This window comes from Lethenteron reissneri, chromosome 51, assembly GCF_015708825.2.
Source record: "Lethenteron reissneri isolate LAM-NWPU_2019-01 chromosome 51, ASM1570882v1, whole genome shotgun sequence".
NCBI lineage: Eukaryota > Metazoa > Chordata > Hyperoartia > Petromyzontiformes > Petromyzontidae > Lethenteron > Lethenteron reissneri.
Window position 1 is genome coordinate 12,133,401 of NC_083829.1, and position 27,375 is coordinate 12,160,775.

The 27,375-nt window shown below is 57.2% G+C and overlaps 1 protein-coding gene across 1 annotated transcript; it reads right to left on the reverse strand.

The window, feature by feature from the left end:
• Positions 1-1,184: 1,184 nt before the first annotated feature.
• On the reverse strand, positions 1,185-23,011 carry ZNF800 (zinc finger protein 800). The gene is made up of 7 exons (XM_061572855.1): positions 17,784-23,011; positions 15,798-16,062; positions 11,125-11,214; positions 10,621-10,761; positions 9,629-10,047; positions 7,405-9,574; positions 1,185-6,102 (listed from the first exon to the last, which is right to left on the reverse strand). Exons 1-7 carry the CDS (start codon positions 17,880-17,882, stop codon positions 6,089-6,091), a joined length of 3,198 nt encoding a protein of 1,065 aa, XP_061428839.1. The 5' UTR covers positions 17,883-23,011; the 3' UTR covers positions 1,185-6,088.
• Between the last annotated feature and the right edge of the window lie 4,364 nt (positions 23,012-27,375).

The following is a 27,375-nucleotide window of genomic DNA, read 5'->3' on the forward strand; positions in this document are numbered from 1 at the left end:
ATCTCGTCCCGTGAGTGCCAATCAATGCCTTTAGTTTCGGCTGCGAGCTCAAGAGGCGCGCGTCCAGAAAGGTTTCCTGGATTCTACCCATTGGCGTGATTCTTGTCGGTGTTCATAATACAAGTGTTTGGGTTTAATCCCGTAAATGTGTCGTTACTCCAACCACCACCCGACAGCCAATTAGTAAGGTTTGCGTCGGGTGGTGGTGGGTTAACGACACATTGACCGTGATTTAGGCGATCTACCCCCACCACCTTTATAGTGAATATACTACTGGTCGCGCAAGCCCGCGGCGTGTTCACTTGTAGGTGTTGTTGGAGTGGCAGAGCGTCGTTGTCCATCACCTCGTGGTGCTTGCCTGGCCGTCGCTGCGTCACGTCGCATGTTGGCTGGGGCGATGTTCGCTGGCACGGGAAAATAGCTCAAACTCGTTCTTCATAAATAAGTCGACCCCTGTGTAAGCGATCTCGATAACAGCTACACGCAGACACATGGCAGTGTGAAGGTTGCATCGTGTAGGTCATCAGCCGGAGGCAGCGAGGGTTGACCACACGAAGGTTGCGGAACGCCCTTCCCATGGGCATTGAGGAGCCATGAACCCGACCTCGCCAGGCGAAGGCAGCAGCAGCAGTAGCAGCAGCAGGGAAGTGAGTACTCACACATCGGCTCTGTCCCTTCTGTATGTTGCTCTCTCGCACACGTTGTTGCACTTCTCTGGGCACTTTTTATCCCACGTAAGAACTCATGAATTAGCCGATAACACCTTCATATATATAGGACCGCAGACCTCGGGCAATTGTTGGGACCGGCTCACCACGTGACTGTCTCCCCTGCTCGTCTGTAGTTCCTGGGGCCGCTGGAGATGTCCTCTCTATTCGAGAGCAAGCAAATACTTACGTTACAAGTTGACATTAGTATCGAGGGTATTTGTTCTACTACGCCCAATTGACGAGGCGTGTTGGCAGAGATGAGCCTTCCCACACTTTGGCCCACCACGCACAACCTGCCGATCGACGAACCGTGCTGGTGAACCTATTTGCACTGCTGCCGGGTGGACACAGGCCCGCTTTGCTTCAACTGCGGTGCCGCGAGATGGACTCGAGCCGGCGACCTCTCTGTTACAAGTCCAGCACGCTGCTCAGCATGACACCACTGGCAGCTCCATTCGTCTCCCAATTAAACAGTTAACTTGCAAACGGTTATGCCTCAACGTGCTACTGGTTTGGCATGCGGTTACCGGTTACACAATAACAAACGCTTCATAAACTTTCCTACAAACAAGCAGCCTCGTGTTCCTTCCTGTCCTAATTAAACTGGCGTGGCAGGCAAAACGAAACATCACATCACCAATGCAAATACCACCGATATAGGGACTCAACTTTACTAGTTTTAAACTCGCGGTGTCCACAAACTCCACCGGGAGCAGAACCTCGTGCAACCTCGCATCAAACACACGTGCTTACTTGGCCATGCGGAAAAATAAACTTACAAGCATTTAAATGTATTAGTGCACATTAACTCTAAACATGAGATGTCGTAGCACGGACAAGCGTCGCGGTTCGTTGCATCGTAAATATCTAACGCCGACCGCGCTAACCGAGTTCCAGTGCTGAACAACGCCGCTCGACTCTAACACCGGCCACTCTTGGCCCTGCATCTCGAATGAATGGAAATGACAAACTCGCGACTACTGCGCCTATCAAGCTAACCACCATTCAGCAAGGCGGCTCGCCGTCTTCTTACGCACAATCACAAACTCGAATGCCTCTTTATTTTTTCCACAGAACAACCGAGCGACGCCGGGCCGTTGCCGAGTCAACCCGGCGCGGCTCAGGAGAGGCAGGGTTACTTTTCCACTGCAGATACCGAGCCGTGCCGTCGACGTCGCACGTAACGAATGAGCCGAGATGCGTGGAAATGAAGCGGTGACTCCGTGTCCTCACAGTGTAGCGACTCTTGGGATGAGTTTATCACTATTTACAGAGGGGTACACTTGAGTTATCTTCTTGGTTCTTTCGGTAAAGTCACGTAGAAAAATTGTTTTATTATGTTTTATTTTTATTATTTTATTACTTCCCTTCTACGTGACTTTACCGAAAGAACCAAGAAGATGAATCCCTGCAGTCACGAAAGCTTTAAATCGAAACTTGAGTTATCGTTGTCTTTCGGCAGTGCCAATGGGCCCCCCGAAGAGTAAAGGTTACATATTCTTGGGTCTGTCGGTGAAGTCACGTAGAAAGGAAATCATATTCTTGGGTCGCGTAGATAGGTTCTATCTACGTGACCCAAGAATATGAATTCCTGCAGTCACAAAAGCTTTGATTAAAGAGAAAAGGTGACAGCTCTCTCTCCATATGTGGGATCCCCCAGAGCAGCAGTGGCAATGGATGCCTGTCGGATATTGATGAGTCCAAACGAAAACGAACCCCGTGTGCTGTGTCTCCTTATCCACTGCCACCTGTTGGGATGGCCACATTTTCATATATTTTTTAGTTGGTCGCTTAAACATGAAGTGTCACGGGTTCGGCACTTTTGAGGTGTGAAATTTGAGCGTGAAATGTGTTGGTCACGTGACAAGCATGCCAGGCAATGTGGGGGGAGCCCTCCTGCTGTGTGTCGTCACTATCTTAAAACAAGTCTAAGCGTGGCCCCTTACTCCGGAGCCAATTACGTAAATTCCACATTCCCATGGCAAGGACCGCTGTCTCCATAGGACAACTCCTGTTGACTATTACACAAAGTGGTACTTTGTGTTATTAACTGTGGAGGGATGGTGGAAAAAGTTGAGCCCCGACCAAGATTATAAACCCGCGACTTACCTCCCCAATCACGAGTAAAGCGCCCCAACCCCAGCGCTGCCCGCTCGTACAAGGGGCGTCGATTTTGAGCGCGCCAGGCGCCGTGCGGCATGAAAACACGATACCGACAACCACCGTAAACACAAACATAAGTTACGGCTACCAACGATCAGTGTGCCATGCTTCGTCGGAATAGTGCTCACTGTGGCTCCGTGCGGAGACAAACTCGATGTGAATGAGAGAAGAGGGGTCGACGTGGGCGAGCCGTGAGCCTGAACTAAACACAGTCCAGGCCCCTTCCGAGCTCAGTCCGATCGCTCGCTACCCCAAGCTCTCAACCTCGCTCAAGAAACACCGCAACTCTTTCCCATTACAACTTTGACGCCAGTGCCACGTGTTTGTTGCTGCCTACGTTGTGGACCTGTGCTCAGGAAACACGAGAACCAAATCCCTCACTCTGCCGGCACATGCTGCCTCAGCCCCACGCGAATTCTGTAAATTTGACAAAACAAAGTAACATGACCAAATGAGCGCTCGGAGAGAGCCGTGCCTTCTTGATTGGCCCTCGATCGATTCTCGAGCGCACATTCCGCGTCGTCTGTGCCGTCCGCGTCACATTGGACAAAGATCCTTTGACGCCACTCGCAAGAGCAGGCCGTGGTGTGCCGGCATCACGGTCCAGTTATGCCAAATTCAAAAATGACACCGCAGACTAAAGCACACTTTCAGACCAGGTTCTAAGTCATCTTGTGCCGCACAGGGACAGCTGGCACTGGGGGTGTTCTTCGAAGGCATTGAGATAAGATATGAGGTGAGATGTGAGATGTAAGGCTGCTCTGGGTTTGCCGAGCCTTAGAAAAGGGAAAGATGGGGAAACGTTTGGTAACTGTTCACGGCAAGGTCCAAAAGTTTTGCAGGGTCGGTACTCGGGGATTCATGACGGCGCCCAGTAGACGGGGAGGAGGTGCCCCCCCCCCCCCTCCCGGTTTGCGTGGACGAGCACGGCGACACGGGACAGCAGCGAGTCCGAGCTCCCGGCGTGGGGTTTGGAAACATCCGAGAACGTCGCCTACGCTCCGCACATGCGGTGGGAGAGGTCACGCACGGCTCCCGGATTGTGTAGGTCGCAAGGTCGTGGAAGCGCGAGGCCTGCCGCCGTCCCGTGGGCGGATGCGCCAGAGAATCCTCGCGGTGGCGGATGGCGTGGGGGGTCTGGGGACCGTGGGCAACTCGGCACGCTCCGAGCGCTACTCGACGGAGAGCCGACACGGGGAGACGTCGTCTCCGCCCGATAGTAAAAGACAAAGGGGCAAGCCCTGCAACTGCTCACTCCCGTCCTCTGCTGGCGGGTCTCCACCAGAGGAAGCGCGATAGAGCCCTTGCCTATGGGGTATTTGGCTCATTCTCCCACGCTTACCACACGACGTGGAAGAGGTGAGAGAGTAACCTCGTCTTTTTCTCATCCATCGTCATTTCACCCAAAGTTTATCTGATTGCACTGCTGTTGGCATCACACGGTCAGGAGACGAAGAATCCATTCGGAAAACTTGCAAATGAATGTGACCCCCTGCCCGCAGCGGTAGAGAAGGGCTGAATCTTGGGGGCCACTCTCGAATGCGGAGTTGGGATGTGAGACGTGAGGGAGCGGCTTTTTATTTACAGTGTGAGCATCTGTGTGAGGGAGAGAGGCTTGTGGGGGGAGCCTCGTGTAGGATGCTACTCGGCAGTGCCAGGCTAGGTGCACTGTAACGCTACTGGGCAGTTGGAGGCAGTCACCCTCTGACAACAGCGGACAGTGGAGAAATCACGCTAACAACAGTGGGGAGCACAGGTGGTGCAATCTGCCAGTTATCTCAGAAAGTCAACCCACTGCCCTTGGGTCTTTCCCGTGACCTCCTGGCAGCAGCGAGCCTTTCCACACTTCACGTCGCCTCAAGGTGCACCTAGCCTGGCACAAGTGGCAGTGTTGTAGTGACGTTAGGGTGACAGTGGGTGTTGTTAAGGATGAGACTGAGTGAGTACGATGTGAAGCACTTGTGGCGTTGTTGTTGCGAGGAATCCGGTGCTCCAGTCCCAGCTCCCACGGCCACGTGACTGTGTGTGCCTCCAGTACAGTGGCTTCACAGTAAGGATCTGGTTCCTAAACGTAGAGTATAACTTTTTAAATGTCATTTTATGACCAAACAAATAAAAAAACTCACAAGGACTGATGCTAGAATTGTTAAAATATAAGTGGGCCTTTTTGTGAATATATTAATACAAAAATTAATTGCTAAGTCCAGATTCAAAGTCCTGATTCCAAATTCTAATGATCACTGTGACAAGTGAAATCAAGTTGAAGAGAGCACTGGGCCTAAGTACTCGCACGAACCTCAACACGAGAACCACCCACAGTAAAAACCGGCGTGCGTAACAACATCCAATCGACGCGAGCTACTACCTCGCCTCGACCGTGTTTTATGATGAACGCAACGTGCACACTTTGTTCACAGAGCAGCTAAGCTGGAACTCCACGCGTACCATACACAGAGCACCGATGTGTGACACACACGTGGATTCTGGGCTCAGCCTCTGCGCGTTGAGAAATCTCTCAAGGACAGTGCCGATTCCACTCCCGGAAGACACCGTGGGAGTTTGTGGCGACGGCCAGAGAAACATAAGTGCCCGTCCACAGCCTGACCCGGAAAACCCGACCCAGATTCCGAGCGATACAGTTGGAATAAAAAAAAACTGCTAAATTAAAGTTTGAGGTTCAGCGTGTAATCCAGTTTCAATTAACTCCTAGCAGGTCCACATAGTTAGGGACGAAATCTCTTTGAATACTGACACCCAAAAGCTTACAGGGTAAGTGGGGACGCATCATAAATAAAGACGAAAGCAGAGACGGTGGCCGCTACGCGCGGTTGGATGTTTGCTGTTGTCTCCAAAAAGTTAATTTCAGCCAAAACGAGCATTGGGCCTTTGGTGGCTCATCTCCCGTTTACAGCCCTGCGGAGCCAGTGGTGGAAATTCCACATTCCTTTGGTGGGGATGATTCTCTCCATAGGACAACCACTGTTGATTTCCCCATGCAAAAGTGGTGTTTAATTTATTGACGCTGGAGGGAGGGATGATGGTGGTTTGAGTAAACCCCGCCAACCAGGATGTGACCTCGCAACCAGAATGTGACCTCGCAACCTCCCTATTGCGAGCCGCTTGCTCTGCCACCGAGAGAATTTGGTTTACGGAGGTGGTGGTGGTTTCTGCCGCGTTGGGTGAAGAGGACTTCTCCAGAACTTCTCGTGGCCGTCTCATCTTGAGTGACCTGGGCAAGGCACATTGTGACCCACGCACGCACACACACGCACGCACACACACGCACACGCACGCACACGCACGCGCACGCACGCACACACACACACGCACGCACACACGCACACACACACATGCACGCACGTTATAAGGAGGCAGCAGCACGAGCATGAGGAGAGTCTGATACGGGGTCTCGCTCCCCGAATGAGCAACGGGACGTCGATCCCGAGGGTTCGTGGCCGTAATGTTAACAACACAAATACCGATCCGTTTCTGTAAAGGCCACCACGACGACCGGCTGTGACTTCGGGTCTTCTCTCTCTCGACGGAGGGTTCATGAGACGGCACGAGGTGTCTCCTGGCTATCGCCGTGGATCCCGCTCCACACCTGCATGCTACTCGGAACCCGAAGTGCCGTCCAACCGGGTGCCTCGGAGCCTTGAATATTCCACCACTCGTCCTCTCCACATCCACCCGCTCACCCGGAGACTTCGAATCTCCCGCGCGGCTCGCGCTCCCTCTCACCTCCTTCACCCTGTCACTTCCTCCCTCGCACGCCCCCCATGCCCTGACACTCCCTCCCTCGCTCTCACCTCCTTCACCCTGACACTCCCTCCCTCGCTCCCCCCCCCATGCTCTGACACTCCCTCCCTCGCTCCCCCCCCCCATGCCCTGACACTCCCTCCCTCGCTCCCCCCCCCATGCCCTGGCACTCCCTCTCTCGCCGTCACAGCAGCCAAAACGCGACTTCACACCACTCCACTAGAACCTCCCTCCCCTTTAGGTCACTGGGACCCACTCCCCGATGGTCTCACCTGTTATCCCCCCCACCCCATCGTATCTTGATGCCTATTGGCCTTTCGGGACGCAGACCCCTGGTGCCATGCCTACTCCGGCCAGGTCTCCCCTGGCCCGCCTTCTCTGCCCCCCCCCCACACCCCCTGCTGTCCTCGACTGCCCCTGCTGCCCTTGGCCGGCTCTAACCCCCCCGCCCTCCTTCACGCCACCACGGCGCGTCGACTCGGAGCGATTCACACGCCGATGAGCGACTTGCATGGCGGCTCCAGCAGTGGATTTATCACGGCCAATGAGGACGATGACAAATGTGTTTGCTTGCTATTATTCACATGTGAACATAAGAAGGCGATGAAATGCTTTGATAGATACAAAGATCCCCCTATAGCCTGAACAGACCGTTGGGGGCAAGTGGGTGGGCAGCGTCATTGTCGGCCACCTTCGTATCCCCGTTGCGGATGTTTGCACAGCACAGCAGGTAATCATGTGAGGCCGAGTAGACCGACACGCACGCACGCACCTGGCTGCAAGGCCTTGGAGCGCGTGTGTCGGACCAGAGACTTGGTCGCGGCTTTCTCCTCCTCCGCCGCCGCCACCCTTTGAGCCGCGAGCCCGGCGCCGACGGCTCTGGCGGCGTGCCGGTGGGTCCGGCGATGCAGGGCGAGGCACGTCTTCTTGGCGAACGCCTTGCGGCACACGGGGCACTCGTACCGCGCCGGCGCCGACCTCGCCGCAGAGGCCACGTCGGCCGCCTCCGCCCTCCCGTTCGCCATCGTCGGAGACTTGGCCCGGCACGGCGGCAACTTTGCGGGCGCCGGTGCCGGCGGCGGTGACGACGGTGCCCCGATCGCGGCAGCGCCGGCGGGGTCGGCCGCCGGGTCGCCCACCCGCTCGTCCGGACCCTTGGCTCGGCCGCGGCTCAAGAACGCGTCTATCGGCTTCTTGACGGCACGGCTCTCGAGGCCGCCCACGATCTTGGCGAGGTCGCGCGAGCGCTTCTTGTGCACCATGGTGATGTGGCGCACCACGTCGCGCTTGCGTCGCGTCTCGTAGGGGCACAGCGGGCAGCGGTAGAACTTGACGTAAATGCCGCCGCCCTCGTCGCGGTCCGAGTGCAGCTCGATGTGGCGGAGCATGTTGGCGCGGTTGGTGAAGCAGCGCTTGCACAGCTTGCAATACAGCCGCTTCATGTCGAAGCCCAGCGACAGCCGGAGCCGCCGACCCTGCGCGGCGCGCGCCGTCCTCGCCGCCAGCGCCAGCAGCTGCTGGCTGCGGCCCAGCCCGTCGTCGTGACGCCCGTGTGCGCTGCACGCGTGCCGCTTGAGCCCGGCCTTGGTGGCGAACTTCTGAGCGCACGCGTCGCACCGCTCGCCGCCGCCACCGCCGTCGGAATCGTCGACGGACGACGCGGAGGAGGACGAGGCGGGGCCAGCGACGCGCGGGGCTCCCGCTGGCGCTGACTCCTTCTCTGCTTCGACGTGAGTGCGGTGCGGCGCCCGCTGCCGACTCCTGCGCGTGCGGTCTCTCCGCCGCCGCTGCCGGCGCCGGCTGCCGGCACCGTCGCCGCCGGACGACGAGTCGCTGTCGCCCTCCACGCGGCCAATGTCACGCCGGTGGATGAGCAGCATGTGGCGCTTGAGCGTCTGGGCCGTCGTGTACTGCCGGTGGCAGCGCAGGCACATCTTGGTCTCCATGTCCCAGTCGGCGGCCGGGCCCGAGCGCCCGACGCCGTCGTAGCCGTAGCCGTAGCCGTAGCCGTCGGCGCCGACCGAGTGGCGCTTGGCACGCGTCTCCACCGTGGACGTGCGGAACGGCGGCCGCTGCCGCCGCTCCTCTTCCGCGCCACCGCGCACGACCTCCCCGGGCTCGCGGAGCGACGGGTCGGCCGGGTCGCAGGAGGACGCGGGGCTACGCGGCGCCATTTGCAGCAGCGTCAGCAGTTCCATGGCGCTGCGGCTCATGGGCGTGCTGGACTTGCGCCGGGAGACCCGCTTGACGCTCGGCTCGGGCTGCGGCGTTTCTGCCGCCGCGACGTCGCACGCCGCTTCGGGGAACTCGACGGTGCCGGCGCTGTCGGCCGGCGGCGGAGGTGGGAGGTCCCGGTCCGGCCCAGCGTCGTCCGCGGACTCCCTCGCTCGCTTGGCCGAGCACGGGCGCCGGGAGGAGACGACGCAGGATAGGTTGACGACGGGCTCCAGAGAGCCGACCGTCGCGTCCGACACGCCCAGCGCCGGCGCCACGCCCGACCGCTCGGCGGCCGCTCTCGCGCAGGTCGCGCCCCGGCCCGGCCCAGCGTCCGCGGCGGCGCCCGGGCGGTCGCCCCACCCCGCGGGGAACGCCGGCGGCCTGGCGGCGCCAGAGGCCTCCGGCTCGCCGGATCGGCGTCCGGAGAGAGAGAGGTCGACGTCGCTGCCGTCGGAGTCGTCGTCGTCGTCCTCCTCCTCCGCGGAGCCAAGCGCCGACACGGAGCCCGGGACGGCGGAGGCCGTGGTGGCGATGGCGCCGGTGTCACGGCGCACGCCCAGGTGGACCTCGTCAAAGTGGCGGCGCGTGTTGGCCTTGGTGGCGAACGATTTGCAGCACAGGGGGCACGACTTCCCCGCGAAGGCCGGGGGCCCCGGCGCCTCCGAGGCTGGGGGCGAAGGCGAGGCCGGCGCCGGCGAGGCCGGCGACTCCGCCGCCGCGCCGGCCTCGCCTCCCCCGCCCCCCGCCGTGCGCCGCGCGCCGCCGATGAACCCGCCGACCTCTTCGGGCGGCTTGCGGTGGATGACCTTGATGTGGCGGCGCGTGCTCTTGCGCGACGCGAACACCTTCCCGCAGATGCGGCACGTGCGGTTGACGGACGACGCGATGTCCGGGAGGGGCGGCGGAGGTGGCCGCGGCGGGCCGCCCGAAGCCGCGTCGGTCTCCGGCGACGAGGGCCCAGCGTCGCCGGCATCGCCATCGGCCGGCGGCGCTGCCTCGTCAAACTCCGGCTCCACGGCGGCGGGGCCCGGCGGCGCCTCGCCAAGCGGCAGCGCGCTCTGGAAGACCGCATTGGAGTTGGAGGAGATGGGCTCCAGCTCGATGACGTACTCCTGCCGGTCGGCACGTGGGTAGATGGCCTCCAGGAGCTCCTTGACGGCCTGGCTCTGCCGGTCCGCCTTACCGGAGGTCGACGGCTCTGCGAGATCAAGCGCGAGGGTCAAGAGATCGCCGCGGCAGCCGGGCAATCGGTGCCGGTCGGCGAGCGGCCCTTTTACCGTCAGGCGGATACGATGTCTCGCCGTGCCGACTCTCCGCGTAGCGACGCGCGGAGCGAACCAAGTCGCCCGCGGTCCCTGGGTTCCCACGCCATCTGCTTCCGCGAGGGTTCTGGGCGCATCTGCCCACGGGATGCCAGCCGACCTCGCGACCCCACGACCTCGTGACCCCACGACCTCCGCAATCCGGGAGCCATATGGGATCTCGCTGGCCGTGTAGGCGCCGTTCTTGGACGTTTCGGAATCCCGCACCGGGCAATGACGTTACCCTCATCCGCGGTGTTGATCCCGGTTTGTGCGTAACGCTAACGTCGCGCCCCCAACCCCCCCTTCCACCCTGGCCACGGATCCCGCCCACACCAACGTGATACACCACCATAGGGACGGAGGGTGGGTCCAAGGATTTGCAGCCTGCTAGCGTGTCTATTTATTACTAATGATAATAATGATGATGATGATGGTAATAAACAGGCCACCAATGAGGTGAGACCGACCGGGCAGGCGCTCCCAGCTGCAGCAGTAGGCCTCCTTGTGCAGGACGAGGTTTGGGAGGCCGCGGAAGAGGCTGCGGCAGGCGCGGCACTCAAAGATGGTGTCCACCTCCCTTAGTAGCAGGTGCTTCAGCTGCGTCGTGCCTGCAGTGCCGGCGGCAGTGGGAACAGCGGCAGAAGCGGTAAAAGCGGTAGCGTTACATTTCTGACTTAATCGAAAAAGAGAGGCCGTGTGGAGCCACCACATCTTCCACCGGAGACCCAACCTGGACAACTTTTTCTGTGAGCCTCGGCCTATCTAAAAGATTGAGCGTGTGGGCGAGTGAGTGGATGGGTGAGTGAGTGCGTGGGTGAGTGAGTGCGTGGGTGGGTGAGTGCGTGGGTGGGTGATTGAGCATGTGGCTGAGTGGGTGTATTGGTGAGTGAGTGGGGTGAGATTCTCATGGTGGGTGGTGCCCCCGCTGTATCTCGTGGCACCACTACCCCCCCCCCGCCCCCCCACCACACCTGTGCAGAAGCACTCGATGATTTGCTGGATGCCAGACTTGGCTGTGTTCTGCTGCGGCTGCAGCAGCGCGGGGTCCGGGGACTCCACGGCTGTGGGGACACGCACGTACACACGCACGTACACACGCACGTACACACGCATTCACACGCACCCACACGCACCCACACGCACACGCACCCACACACGTACACAACGACAACCGGCTATCACCACTAAGTGGTGGTGACATCACCACGACGCTTGTGCCAGGTTATGTGCACTTTAAGGTCACGTGAAGTGTTGAACACTCACTGCCAGGTCATGGGACAGACCCAGGTGCCATGGGTTGACTGACTGAGATGCCCGAGAGATTTACCAGCTTTTCCTCCTACTGGGCCAACTTGCTGCGTATTAGCTGCCCGGTTCGTTGTTTTGAGCGTCGCTCCTCTGCCCTCCGTTGTTGTTGGAGGGCAACTGCCTCTGACTGACCAGTAGCGTCCTTCACGAGCCTCCTCCATAGAGGCCGATCTTGACACCACTGGTACAATCTAGATCAAATCTAGACTTGACGTTTTCGTGACTGCAGGGATCCATACTCTTTGGTTCTTTCGGTAAAGTCTCGTAGATAGAAAATATTTTATGCCTACGTGATTTTACCGAAAGAACCAAAGAGTATGGACCACTGGTACAGTCTTCGGCAAATACACTCCACATCCTCCTGTACTGCATCAGTCCATCTCTTCATCTCTTCTTCAACGTATCGTGACCATTTAGCCCCCTTTATCCTTTCAAACAGAAGCTGCTTGGGCATCCGGTGGCTGGGCATGCGGTGGCCGAGCATGTTGGCTACTTGACGCACGATGCGATCACGTGGCTCCTCGGCAATGAGCGCGGCTCGTTAACATTGCTGCAGCGTCTCACCCCGCACCTGCGCTCCCACTGACCAGGGCTCCCGGTCGTGGTAATTGGGGCGGCATCACGACGACGCAGTAGGCACGCGCGCGGAGGGGACCGGCTCTCCAAAGACGCGTGCGACCGCCCATGCGGGGATTTTTTTAATAAGCTGCCTCGAGGCGCGAAGAGGCCCGGTGGACTTTGTGGAATCGGAATCGTCGCCAAATCCCAGCGACGCCGCTCATGGAATCGCCGGGGCGCCGTCCCCGCGTTCGCGCCCCGGCGCCCCGGGGACGCCGCCGCGGTTCGCACCGACGACGCGGCAGCAGGGCCGCGGATTTGCGGCGTGCGCCCGCTCGGGATCGCATTCCTGGCATTCCGAGCATTCCCGCGCCACACGGCCAACCTTTGGTTCCACCGGCTGTGCGTGTGCACTCGGCAGGCGGGCGTGTGAAGGAGCCCGGTTGTTCCTTGCGGACGGCGTCAGAGCGATGAATGCATCTGGCCAGCAGGGCAGGTGGCTCAGGAGGTCAGAGCGCTGAAATCCTGGGATCGAATGCAGATTTCAGCCACGGCCCCTGGCACCACCTTTGTGTCCCCAGTGATCGTGTTTGCATCTCGCACCAGGAACTCCGGCGGGACACAGTACCAGGTTTAGATACCACTCCTAGCCACTGATGCTAGCTGTTAACCACAACCATGAATCAAACTCGGGTCACCGTATTTGTAGTGCGCCACCACTCCTCACACACAGTGACGTGGCCGGGGATGGTGTTGGCCTTCATATGTGCTCGCTAACAGCACTTGCCCTAACAGTCTGTTAAAGGCTATATGTGGAATCATCTTTGTCACTGAGGCCGAGGGATGGCTCCCTATTGGTCAGCTATGATATGGAAATGTCTGCTCACTGAGGAGTTGGGGGTTCTACTGCTGAACTTGGAGCGTGCCACAAAGAGGTGGGGCCATACCATCAGCCCCACCAAAACTAAGCACCTGGCTGGGTATTTTATGTCATCAAACACTCCATCCCCTCAATTCCCGATGAGTGATGGACCAGTTGTGGAGAGAGTGGAGAAGTTTCTGTACATAGGTAGTGTGCTTATGACCAGCACCGGTTTGCCAGCAGAGGTCTAACTTATAATCAGTCATCACCTGTTTAACACTGTGTGGAAGCAATCTGGTCTGTTACTCCACACAAAGCTTAGGGTCTTCTCAGCCACAATTATGCCCTCCCTTCTCTATGCTTGCAAAACGTGGACCCCTCTCATGGAACATTTGTGCCAATTAAACACATTCAGGCTGGCCTGGCTATGATCCATCCAGGGTTTAACCAGGCTGGATTGTGTGAGGAGCTCACATATCCTTCAAAGATCTGGACATATTCCCATCAGTGAGCTCCTCCAAGTTCCATCAGTGATCAGGTGAGACTGAGTCATGTAGCCCACATTCTCAGCCACGGCAAGCCCAAGCAACTTCTGTCTGGCTGGATAGAGGGGTCTAAACGGGTGCAGCATGGGCTCGAGAAGAGATGGAGAGAATGCGGTTCAGGAGAATGTGAAGCTGGTGCAATTTACAAAGACCGGTACCAGTGGTGTCAAGATCGGCCTCTATGGAGGAGGCTCATGAAGGATGCTACTGGGCAGTTGAAGGCAGTCGCCCTCCAGCAACAACGGAGGGCAGGAAAATGAGAGGAGCGCAAGACAGCTAAGAGGCAACAATGTGGCCCAGTGGGGAGCCCAGGTGGTACATCTGCCAGTTATCTCAAACAACCCACGGCAACCGGGTCTGTCTCGTGACTTCCTGCTGGCAAGCCTTTGAAACCTCACGTGGCCTCAACGTGCACCTAGGCTGGCACAGGTGAGGTGGTGACATCATCCATTTCATAGTGAATGGCGGTTCTTGTTCTGTCCATGTGTGTGTCACTGTGCAACTAGGGGAGTAGTAGTGTAGTGGTTAGTGATAGTGGTAGTGTAGTGGTTAGTGATAGTGTAGTGTAGTGGTAGTGTAGTGGTTAGTGATAGAGTGGTAGTGTAGTGGTTAGTGATAGTGTAGCGTAGTGGTTAGTGATAGTGGTAGTGTAGTGGTTAGTGATAGTGTAGTGTAGTGGTTAGTAATAGTGGTAGTGTAGTATTCTTAGGTTTTTTCGGTAAAGTCACGTAGGTAAAAAAATGTAATTAATAAAAGTAAAACAAAAATAAAATAAAAATCACGACGTTTCGGAGGCAACACAAGCTTCCGTCTTCAGGGGGAACCGTCACAGCACGATTGCTGTATCAAGTAAGAGAAATTCCAAGAAAACAGTCCTTGTATACATACTGGTTGAGGGTGGGAGGAGCCAAGGTAGGCCCCTGGATATTATTATTGTGAGGTTCGGTGCGGCTGAAGCCGCTGCTAGGAATGAGCCTTTGTTGTGTAGACTGGTTGAACTGGGAGGTTCCAAGAGTTGTTAAGGTGCGGCTGATGTAAAGGTGCGGCTGCTGTAAATTGGGACTGAGCCTTTGTTATGTAGAGGTGGTGCGGCTGAAACCGCTGCTAGGAATGAACCTTTGTTCTGTAGACTGGTTGAATTGGGAGGTTCCAAGAGTCGTTAAGGTGCGGCTGATGTAAAGGTGCGGCTGCTGTGAATGGGACTGAGCCTTTGTTATGTAGATGAAACAGCACTTTGCTACGTTGCTGGGATTAATTCTAGATTTGCCAAATATGTGTGGTAAAACTTAAAGCAGGAAAACCAGTGTGTAAAAAAAAAGAATAAACTATACGGTAACTGAAGAATATTTGGACCATCTTATTTGACAGGCACTATTCTTTTTTACCTACGTGACTTTACCGAAAAAACCTAAGAATATAAATACTTGCAGTCACGAAAGCTTCAAATCTAGAATTGGTAGTGTAGTGGTTAGTGATAGTGGTAGTGTCGTGCTTAGCGCACTTTGTATGAAGCTGGAGACCCGAGTCCAATTCCCACTCGCGGTCAACATCGTTGATAAATCTGAACCAATTCTGGGTCTCTCCTAGGTCGACTCAGCCTTGAATAAGTACCTGTTGTGGTGTGTAAACACCACACCAGGTACACCACACCAGCACTGGGGAGACAAAGAGGCCGGGTGTGGTGCTGACCCCACCACCCCCTTACATGCTGGTGCGGCCTTCATAGGTGCTCGTGCAGAGCACTTCTCCACCAAGCTGTTGAATGCTGACAGGAGATCTTTGTTGAGTCACAAAGACAAAAGCAGCGTCACACAGTGATGCATACACAGTGACACACAATACATACACACAGTGACACACAAGGACAAAGACCTCCCGTGTAGCCTTAACAGACTGTTGGGGCAAGTGCTGTTAGCGAGCACCTATGAAGGCTGCCACGGCACACGAAGGGGTGGGTGGTCAGCAACATGCTCGGCCGCCTTTGTCTCCCCAGCGGCGATGTTGATACACTGCACCAGTCACTCATTTGAGGTTAAGTCAACCTAGGGAAGGCCAGGACCAGTTAAGACAATTGTCACTGGAGTTGGTCATGAGTGGGAATGGAATCCAGGTCGCCCAATTCACCGCTACACTACCGCCCCCCGCACACAGCGACACACAGTGACACACACACAGTGACACACAGCGACACACAGCGACACACAGTAACATACACACAGCGACACAGTGACACAGTGACACACAGTGACACACAGTGACACAGCGACACACAGTGACACACAGTGACACAGCGACAGAGTGACACAAAGACACAGTGACACACACACAGTGACACACAGCGGCACCCAGTCACGCATGACACTCTGCACACCTGCACCGCAGCAGTGCCGCTGCCGCCCATCCGTCTGGATGCCCTTGTCCACCGTGGCCTTCCGCTTGGCTGCAGTCTCCCTCGTCCCCTCCGTCCGCGTCCGCGCCTCAAGGTGACCAGGGCTCTTCGCGCTTGCCTCCGGCGCCTCGGTTGCGGTGGCTTCGCGCTCCTCTCCCCGGGAGCTTTCCTCGGTTTTGTCAGCCGGTCCGTCTCCGCCCGGCCGCGTGGCCGCCGCGGCGCCCTCCCCGTCGTCCGCTTCCATCGCCTGCGTCACGGGAAACCGTCGCCCCGAGCGCGGTGAGTCGCTGGGTGGCATCGGGATCATCAACTCCCACTGGGCCGCGCGGCTGACGGGATGTGCGAAGGATGGCCGTGCCGTTGACGTGGAGGGGCAGGCGTGGGAGGGGAGAAGGCTTCGTGCCTGCAGGGTCAATTGCCCAGCCCCAACATCTCCACCTCTTCTTGCCCCCGGGTGCCCCCTCTCACATGTGACAACCTCTAGCCCCCCCCCCAACTCACAAACCCTTCTCTACCCGCATGCCCCCTCTCCTCTCTCCTGTGCTCTGGGTGGGTAGTTGGGTGGGTGGGTAGTTAAGTAGGTGGGTGGGTAAGTTGGTAGTTGGGTGGGTGGGTAAGTTGGTAGTTGGGTGGGTGGGTAAGTTGGTAGTTGGGTGGGTGGGTAAGTGGGTTGGTTGAAAGGAGGCAACAGCAGCCAGGAGGTGAGGAGCCGGAGCAAACAATTGTTCAAGTTCTGCAGTCCTTTATATATTGAGGTGTTTTGGCCAATTAATGAGTGTTTACATGTGGGACAAAATTTAATCCCCTAGAAAAAACTCACACATGTGAGGGGGAAACACTCTATCCCATAAAGACGGAACACATGGAGCCCAAATCTCTGCTTTACCACCTTCTCCTGGCAGAGCCAGGGAGTTTCCCAACGTTTGTACCATCCACCAACCATCACTGCTGCCTCCACAGCACCAGATCACAGCCAGCCGCGTGCAGCAGTGTAGCCGCCACCGCTGCCACCACCGCGCAGCTGACAGAGCTGTCTTTACATCATCGCCACTACTTGGCTTAATGTGTTTTTTTATTTAATGTTGCTTGTTAAGCGCTTTAGGATGTTTCACATGAAAAGCACGGGATAAATCAAGCTTGTTATCATCATCATCGTTGTTCTTATTGAATGCTGCTCGCAACTATGGGTCAAGTCACTGTGCCCTTGCTCTCTGCCCGCAGCGAATGCCTTCTAAGTCCCTCGGCTACGTCACAGATGAGCGAGTCGCTGGACAAATGCGTGCGTCGCGTCTGGGCACGTCAGCAGGGCCAGTCTCGCTCCCAAAAATGGGTTCCATTAAAATTAAATTCTGCACCAGTTTCAACATTCAGCATCTCATCAGCAGAGTTCAGGCTTGCTTGAACCATTGGTTCAATTTAAGCAAATTCAATTTAAGCAAGAGTTCAGGCTTGCTTGAACCACTGGTTTAACATAAGCAAATTCTGGAGTGATTTCAATATTCGGTGCCTAATCAGCAGAGTTCAGGCTTGCTTTAACCATTGGTTCAAGTAGGTTAACTTCCATCTGTACGGGGTTTTAGTGTCACCCCCTCGTGGCGCGTGGGTTTTCTCCAGCCACTCTGGTGTCCTCTCACGTGCACAACCAACTCAATAATGGAGTTGGCCAAACAGCCTCATATAGGAACGCAGAGCTTGGGCGATTAGTGGCACCGGTTCTGGCTGCCTTCCCACTTGTCTGCGGTTTCCCACACCTCTGAATCATTCTCTTTGTCTTCGTCTCTCTTACTCTCTTTCTGAGACTGAACGAAATCTGCGTGCATTACAAACTTCTTTAGTATTTAAGTTATTTGAGAATAATAAATCCTCTCCTAGATGGCTTTCCATGCCATCATGGTCACGGACGGCTGTTTGACCAAACTTCACCACGTTGATGATATCGCTCACAACTGGGAATAGAAATTAGGTCACCAGGTTCGTATCGCTGTGCGCTAACCGCTGCGCCACCATTCCACGCCACACCGCTCTGTTCCTTTGCATTCGTGAGGCAACAAAACGTCTACTTTTCATAGATGTCCAGTCAGTGCAGGTCTGCGAGTTACAACAACAAACAAAATGAAAACACGACAGGAGCGCAAATTAGAGAAAAGGTAAACTCGTCAAGTAATAAATAAAAATAACGTATACAAGTACAAACTGTATAAGTATATACATCCCTGCCCATTTCTCAACATTAAATGCAAACTTGGGCAAGGACGTGTTTCAATACCCCACGAGGCTGGGACTGCTCCATTCCCCGGCCATGGAGCGATTGCGCTTGGCATGAATTGGGGGACAGAAAGCACGACAAATGGCCACCTGCCCCTGCAACTCTGCACCTGGGTGGTGGGGCCACGGTTAGAGGGAGACGCTTGCCCAATGTTTGGTTGTGAATTCAAATCCCAGCCTGCCGGGGGTCAACTAGGCCCCAATCGTCAGCTCTTTGGGGACAATAAAATGAGTAGCACTCTGCGAGAAGCAGTCATCAAATGGATAGACTTGCCACTGCCATAGCAATGTGAAGTTCCCAACGATGGCACAAGGCTGTTAATGGAATTGGATACCTTCCGATGTTTATTTCAGTAGAATATTTTAATAAAATGTCCACTAAGGCTTCGTGTTTGGGAATAACCAGACACTCATGTACACCATTGTGGCGTGTGATGGGTCAGCAGCTGGGCTCGTTGTGAGAATCCCTGAGTAGATTCTTTTTGAGCAGCAACACGGCCCATCTGTAGCAAATTCACCGCATGAAAGGCTCACTGTACTAATCCAGCAGGCCGCCCTGGTTACTACTGGCGAGTGTATCAACCCTAAAATACGACGCGCTGTCCGCTCACAGCTGAAGTTAAAGATCCCGTGACGTCATTCGAAGTCAGGAGGCCATTGTGTGCCAGCATCGGGGTTCCAATTTGCCAAATGATAAAAATGACACTGCAGAATCACCCAATTGGAATCAAACACACACAGCAACATGGCCCCGGACTCTGAAACGACTGCAGACTGTGAAACACAGCAGCACCTTCACGATGACAGCCTCTCACGATGAAAAACGGCACGAATACCAAACGTACTCCCGCCACGTGCATACCCGGTATGCGTGTGTGCGTACGCACGTTCAACGTTGACTACCTCGTTCGATCCGTTTGTGATTGAGCCTCCAGTGATTTTACATCTGCTCTCCTCAAAGTGATAGCCTGTTGGTGTTCACCTCCCATTTGCAGCCCGCAGCCAATGGTGGAAACTCTGCATTACTATGGCGGGAGGACGGTCTATCCATAGTACAACCACTGTTGATCTTCCCCATAAAGTAGTATATATTTTATCGACCCTGGTAGGAGGGATGATGATGGGATGAGTCAACTCCAAACAGGCAACAAAACATCAACAGGGATTTGAACTCGCGACCTCCTATCTCAAGGCAGCTGGTTCGTAAGTGGAAATGTTCGTAAGTTGGGCTTTCATAAGTTGAGGACTTGTTATGATTCTTAAGTGTGTAATTCAGGGAATGTATTGCAGGTTGCATAACGCGATACTCACCGATGGATCAATGCATCCCCAACATGCCTAGGAATGGAACGTTATCAACTCCCCGTTTTGTGAACGGCAGCCACCCCTACGCAAGACGGCGAGTGTCATTACCTCATGTGCCAAGTTCCTCCCACAAGAAGCCAAACAGTCATCATCGGGAGTGGCCAAACACCCCAATGCATGATACTCCTGGAAAATGGTCCTGAGACTCGGCAAAGTCCTTCTGGTTATATAACTGGCATTGATAATTCCTATTATTAAATAACGGGAGAAACGTTCCTCATGTAATGTCTTGCATTCCACAAGTCAATGGAGTTTTGTGTTGATGTACACCTTTGGGTTGCCTTCTCCACAGTGTCGACCCAACCCGGGCACGTTTCTCAGTCTGCCGAGACCAGAGGTCGGCAACCTGAGCTCTTCAATGACTGCTTCGTGACGTTATTTATTGAGGGCCGTCTCGTATTCACATTGCATTGCAGCTCTTGAAAATTGAGGGGTTTTTTTACCGAAATCTATAAAAATGCCTCTTCTTGTTATATTTTGGTTGCCGACCCCTGACCTCGACCTATCAACGCTGTGCAGTAAACTCAACACTGCTGATGAGTCCCAGCAGCACGTGCCGCTGATGGGATGTGTAAAAAAATACTTTAGTTATTTTTCTGTGAAGAGACAAATCGTGGAAGAAGGCGTTATTTATTTTGATCATCATAATAATCCATTAAAGTGTCATATTACTTTATCCAGGAAAGTCTCTCTGGATCCTCAAGACTCTGCCTTGGGATGGTTTTTCACTCTGATGTTTGGCCAAATACGTTTTAATGAGCGCTTCATTGAAGGGGATTAGAGATGCCTCCTGTTCTTAGAGTTCTGTAGTAATGCCCTAGGGTCGTAGAGCCAGACTAAGGCACTGCGAGGAGATTTAGAGTTGAGAGTCAACGACCGAGGCCAAGATGACGGGATGAGGGAATTCTAAAGTGGGGCAGTGTGCGGATAGAGGCGGAAAGAGAAGTGAGGTGCAGTGTGGTGTGTGGGTGAGAGGGTGAGTGGGTCAGTGAGTGGGTTAGTGAGTGGATAAGTGGATGCTTGTGTAAGTAGTTTAGTGAGTGAGTGAATGTGTGAGTGGATGACTGAGTGAGTTACTTCGTGAGTGAATGAGTGTCTGGGTGGGTGAGTGTTTGACTGAGTGGGTGAGTCTATTGTTGTAGGAAGCGGTGGCAGTGGTTAGCGTGCTACACTATGAACCCGGCCACTCGAGTTCAATTCCCCGTCCATGGACAACACCTGTGACGATTATCTGAGCTAGTCCTCAAATGAGTACCTTGTGCCATGCGTAAACATTGCCACTTGGGGAGACAAAGGCAGCCGGGTTTGGTGCTGACCACCCACCCCCTCGTGTGCCGCGCCAGCCTTCATAGGTGCTCCCTAACAGCACTTGCCCCAATAGTCTGTGTAGGCTATTCAGGGGATCTTTGTCTTTGTGTGTTGTTGTGACCTGCAGTGTGGTGGTTGAACAGCGTGGATAAGAGACGAAAGAGTCACGTCTGGTACAGAGTCCTCAACATAGGTGGAGCAGGAATCAATGAGTGGAGTTCACAGGAATGGTAACCATGGCAGTAGCGGTAGATGAGTGATTAGGAGGTGACTGGCCGCTGGTGAGCGAGCGAACCGGAGAGAATCAACGAACGCTCGATCATTGATCCACCCCGACTGCCACTCCACTGTGATTTCTATCGGGTGCAGCAGCAAGGTAGGAACTAGGTGCTCACCCCCGATGTGGACAGCAGCAGCAGCAGGATTCCAACTTGGGCTGAACTGACGCCTTGTAAATTAGCCAGTAGTGATGATCGTTCTGAGTTAATAAAGTCATTGGCACGGAAAAGAAAACTAGCTTTCTCCGATGCCTCCTTAGCCAGCCGTTATTCGTGGTTTCACTACGGATAGGAAGATCAGCGTTCAATATGATGGGAGAAGCTGTCGCATTGCCACTCCGACGTTACCGTTACCACTGACCGGCCAACAAATTGACTCGTCAAACATTTTAACGCAGGGCCCTCGTGAAATGAGTCACGAGACACTTTGTGCCATTCCTGGGTAAAGGCACCAGTATCGGCTGCAGCTCTACGCGGCTCATCATCCCTCAAGGGTTGATACATTCATGCCAATATTTAGCCAATTCGGTAGTGGCTATGCACGTGGCCTATTATCCAGCGCTGTTGAGGCAGCAAGGGTTGGTGGATCACCGCACTGCAGGAGGTGCCAATACCTGACTTGCCAGGAGAATGCAGCACAGCAAGTGGACTGCCATCTGTCTCGATCGATACGGAGACAGATTGTTGTGTGGGTTTTATCCGGGTGATCCTGTTTCCTCCAACTTGCATAATAAACACCGTCATCTTTAATTGGCTCAAAACATACTAAAATAAAAAGCCAACGCAGGCACCTCTGAACACGAGTGGCTCTCCTGTATAAAGTAAATTACTACACCAAGCGGTTGTCCTCTGGAAAAAACTGAACCCTTCATTGGAATGTGTAATTTCCACCACTGCCTTTGGTCCAATATAATGACAGCAACAAATTATAGCATTGTATTATCTGTGTTGGCAGCCCCGAGTGGTGAAACTGGCACACTTCCATGGCAGGAGCCAGGCTATCCATAGGGGAACCTCGGCCTGCAGTATAATTCCACGCAGAAGCGGATTCCAGCAGAACCAGCCCAGGTCCAAATCTCTCTTCTGGGTTAAAACTCAATTAACCGGGTTCCAGAGTCAGCTAAACGATTCCAGTGGAGATTTAGTAACGAAAGCACCGATTGGCATGCGCCGATGTACAAACCTAACGGCAGCCTTAGTGGCAGCGCGGTACGTTTGCCCTCGTTTCTCAGTTAAGATGTAGAGGCGCAGCCCTGCAATGTCTCGTTTACGCCGCTGCTGGCGGAAGGGGCCTCCGCGAGAGGACGCCCTGGAGTAGTGTTTGGCCAACTCTTCCACGCGGTCCCCGGCGTCTTGGAAACGGTGGGAGCATCCTCACCCTATACCCCGCCACACACGGACTGCCAGTCATCGACATGTCAAATAACAAGGTAAAGTGTTTGTTACTCTAGTAGTGTCTATGCTTGTGGTGAACCGATTTTAAAGTTTATTCATGCGGTTACCGGTTACGCAAAACGACCGAGTCTCATCACCATAACAAAGGCACCCCCCCTACGGACACGGGGATCCGGGCCAGGGTCAAGGGCCGTGCCACAGTGCTGGGTGCTGAGACCGCAGAATATGAATGCCCCTCCAGCTCTCTCCAGCTCTCTAATCACAGCATCCCCCACCACACGTGCCGCCCTCACTCATGGCCACGTGTGGCACAGGAGGATGGCAGATGAATGTAGGTGGAGGAGGATTGGGGGGTGGTGCAAGAGGTGGCTGATGGAAGGATGGCGGAAGAGAATGGGGGAGGGTGTAAGAGGCTTAAGACTGATGGAAGAGGAAAAGAGTTGAGAACAGAGGATGAAGGCGGATGGAGGACAGTGGAGTGGGAGGGTGTACGGCGAGGAAGGGAAGAGAAGGCAGAGGAGGTGGATGATCAAAGATAGCGGATGAGCGATGCGACAAAATAGGCGGGTAGAGAAAGAGGAACATTGATGGGGGCAGACGAAGTGGATGGTGAATGAGGAAGGAAGAAGAGAGGGTGGACAAGGCGAGTTGTTAACGGACGACGCGGGATGTGGAGGAGGAGAGGGATGACGATGATGGAGGAGAGGGATGGATGATGACGATGATGGAGTAGGAGCAGGAGAGGGATGACGATGGAGGAGGAGGAGAGGGAGCGCACCGAGGCGCTGCGCGCACGCGGAGCGCGCCGTTCCATAGGGAGCGGCGCGCGTCGCCTGCCGCCGCCGCCGCCTCCTCCTCCCCTGCAGGCGACTCGCCGAGACACAAAGGAGTACGAGGGGCAGGAGATGGCGACGATGCTGATGGCTGTAACGACGATTAATGTGATGGCGGCTGCGGGGTCCGACCTGCCGGGGACGTCATCCCCGCGGGGGCTGCCCCCCATGGGGGGCAGCCCCCGCGGGAGACGCCGCCCGCCCGCTGCGACAGCCCCGGCCATTTGCCTACGAGAGGCCGCGGCAGTCGTCGCCGGCGCTATGGAGGCCTCCTCCTCCTGCTCGCTTCCTCCCCCTCCTCTCCCCCGCGCTGCTGCGAGGGACTGGCGCGGCGCAGGGCCCGGCCGCCTCCTCCGGGGGCCGCGCCCAGCAGCGCCGACGGGACCCCCCCCACCCCACTCCGTCTCTCGCTCCCCGTCTCTCTCCCCCCGTCTCTTCCGGACTCAAAATCCTCCTCCTCCTCCTCTCTCCACTCCGCGGCCGGGCCCGGCTCAAGCTCATCCATTCCTGCCTCCATCTCCCTCCTCGCCCCCGCGCGCGGCCGCTCAGCCCCCTGCCCCCCCCCCCCCCCGACTCGGTCCCTCTCACCTCCTCTCCCCCCCGCCGCCCGAGTTCGTCTCCGCTGTGGATGCTCCCGGACGCCGCCGCCGCCTGGCACCGGGGAGCAGCTGGGGGCGCCCACTCGGGGTCCCTGGGTCCCAGGACCCCCCCCCCCACCCCGGTCCCGGGCGCCGAGACCCCGGCCCGGGGGTTGCCACCTGTCCGGGTCTGACTCGGGACGGTCCGGGGGGCCGCGCCGAGCCTCTCTGCAGGAGGGGGCCGCGCGGTGTCGGCGGCTGCCGAGCGGAGCGGCTGAGATGCCCGTCCCGCGTTGGTTTACAGTGGGGGGAGAGGCGGCGACCAGACAGCCCCATTCTTACCCGATCCCAAGTTCCCTGGGTCCGCAACCCAAATCCTATAGGCCCAAAAGTCCCCGACCCCTCGAGGTGGCCGGGTCCAACTCTCCCGAGGCACACAACCCCAGTTCACCCACCGCACGCCGTGTAACAGGAGAGGCGGCATCACCGGCATGGCGCAGGGAGATGGTGGCTACTGCGAGCAGCGGCAGGAGGCGGGGGGGTCGAGTACTGCGTGGAGGTGGATGCAGCATTCCCGTGACAAAGTGCGGAACAACTGGGCTCGCTACCTTTCTTCTGCACCAGCACTGGGGTCACCACCCCGGGCGGGTGGCACAAGCCCCGCGTGGAATGATGGCGCAGTGGGCACTGCACGGGCTCGCTCGGGTTGCCACCTGTCCGGTTTTGACCAGGAGAGTTTTGGGATTTGGGTGGCAGCTGATTTATACGGAGATGCGGTACCGGGCTTGCTCTGTTGAGCTTTCTTACAGGAAAAGGTGGCAACCCCCACTTGTGGAGCCAGAGTTTACTCAGGGGTCCAGTGCCCCGAGGGAAAGGCGGGTGGGGGGGGGGGGCACTGAAGTGCGAAGGGGATTAAAGGGTCTGGGACCGTCCATTCATGGGGGTGCGCGCGCCCGTGATGGGGCCAGCGAGACCGCACGCTCCTTCCTCCCCGTCCGCCTGTACCCAACAACACCACCACCAACACCACCAACAACACCACCACACGGACACTCAAACCCCCACGCCGCGCGCCATTGACTCGCGGGCGAAGCCGGCGTGAGTCGCGCCGCGTCCACCACCGCATCATGGCCCCGATAGCTTCTACCCCGTGCGCCCACGGAACTCATCCACCCACAGGGGAGCCCCTTTAGACTCCCCTCCGCGTGGCGTGGCAGCAGGCGGCGACGTGTCCTCGCTCAGCGATGGCGCACAGGCCATGAGCGAGGCACACGCGTGTACACGCACAAGACACGCACAGGACACGCACAGGACACAGCCGCGTATCCCCCTCCCACCATGGCTGGTGCGTTACCCGGGCGCCCCATCATCATCATCGCCGCCGCCGCCGCCCCCCGTCCTCCTCCCCCCCAACCATCGCGGTGAAACACGGCGCTCTCCTGCTGCTGCTGCTGCTCTCTCCACTACGCGCGGTGCCCGTGGAGCGCGCTGAGACGGCCAGAGGCCCCGGGGGCGCGCACCGCGGCCCAGTGGCCGCGGACGGGACCCGCTCTCACCTGCGCCGCGCGTCCCTCAGCTCTCGACTGCCGCGCCGGGAAATCGACCCGAGACTGGCGACCGAACTCAGGATTTGCGAGTGCGGCGTCGCCGACCATCACGCCGCGTGGCGGTGCCCGTGGCGGTGCGTGGGAGCCCGGGGCGAGCGGCTCGCACCCGCCACGGCCACCCGCGCGCTCACCGGGCGGGTGGCCGACGATGGCCGGTCGAGCGCCGCCGTCCTCGCCGCTCGCCGCTCCGCGTACCTCGCGTTGCGCCTCCGCCCGCGATGCGCTTGAAGGGCCCCGGCAGCAGCAGCGGCAGCAGCAGCAGCAGCTGCTACTGTATCCCCCACACCCGCCAGAGCCCAGGGCCAGGCCAACGACCGACAGTCTCCCCCACGGACTCTCCACTCCTCCTCCCTCCTCCTCCACGCACGCACCTCGCACACGGGACAGCCTCGCCCCGCACACGCACCACGCCAGAATGAACGCGCTCTGTGGCTATCCGACAGAGCGCCACTTTGGCGAGACACGGGAGGGCCCCCTTGCTCTCGCTCCGCGCGTGTGTGGAGGAGGATGGGTGCAGGGTGGCGGCGTGGGTGGGTGGGAGCGTGGGTGGGTCTAAAGGGGCTTGGCCGGCGGCTCTGTGCGACGAGAGCCGCATTCGCGAGAGCCGCCGCCTCCGAGAGCCGCCGTCGCCGTCGCGGCCCTCGGCGCTCGGAGCGATCCCGAACCGCGGCGCCTGCGGTCCCCGCGGGCTGCGCGCGGTGAGCGCCGTGCGGGCTGGATGAGGGCGCCATCGCTGGCGCGCTCACGACCCCCACCCCGGGGCGCCGTGCACGACGCGCGGCGCCCCGTGGGGCCGCGCTGCCCGCCCCGGCGAGGGCGCAGTGCGGCGGGGACGGGGGGTCAAGCGCCGCTTCCTCCGCCGCGTTACCTCGTTGCAAGGAAGCAGCTCGCGAGTGCGCGATGGCGCTCGGAGGAGAGGCTGCCGTGTCACTCTGTGAGCGCGTGTCTCCGTCTGGCCGGATTAGTGGGGGGGGGGGGGCGGGCGTGCTCCAGCCGCCGCCGCCGCCGCGTGCGCACGGGGACGCGTCGAGTGGGCGCCGCCGCACGCGCCCCGTGCCCTCGTCGTGTGCGTGTCCTGGGCCTCCCCTCCTAGGTCGCCCCAGCGTCAAGGAATACTTGGCGCGAGGGAGACAAAGGCGGCCGAGTCTTAGTTCTGACCACACGACAACCCTTGATAGGTACCGCCGTGCGGCCTTCGCAGGTGCTCGCTAACAACAACTTGCCCCGGCAGTCTGTAATTATACGGATGTCTTTGTGACTCTCGTTGTGTGTCAGTGTGTGCAGGAGGCTTGTGAAGGACGCTACTGGGTCGTGCCAGGCTACGTGCACTGTGAGCTTACTGGGCAGTTGGATGCAGTCGCCCTCCAGCAACAGCGGAGGGCAGAGGAGCGATAGTGGAGCGCCGGGCGAGTTGGCACAGGAGTGCACCACCGGTGTATCTGCCAGTTGTCTCAGTAAACCCAGGGCACTTGAGTTTGTCCCGTGACCTGCTGCCAGCAGGGCGACTTCCACATTTCACGTGACGGCCTCACGGTACACTGAGCCGCCGAGCACAAGCGCTGTGGTGACATCACGGGAGGGGTGGCACAGTGGTTAGCGCACTACGCTACATACATATAACCCGGCGGTCCAGGTTAGATACCCAACCACGGCTAACAATAGCAAGTCCGGTCGAGAGATGCCTTCCGATTAGCCAACCATGTTTTGTATGCTGATAATCTGGTGATTGCTGCTCACTCAAATAAGGAGTTGGGGACGCTGCTGCTGAACCTGGAGCGTGCTACTAAAAGGTAGGGTCATACCATCAACTCCACCAAAACTAAGGACGTGCCTGGGTATTTTGTCCCATCAAACACTCCACCAGCCCAAACTCCCCATTGGTGATGGGGCAGTAGTGGAGAAAGTGGAGAGTTTTCTCATACCTAGGCAGT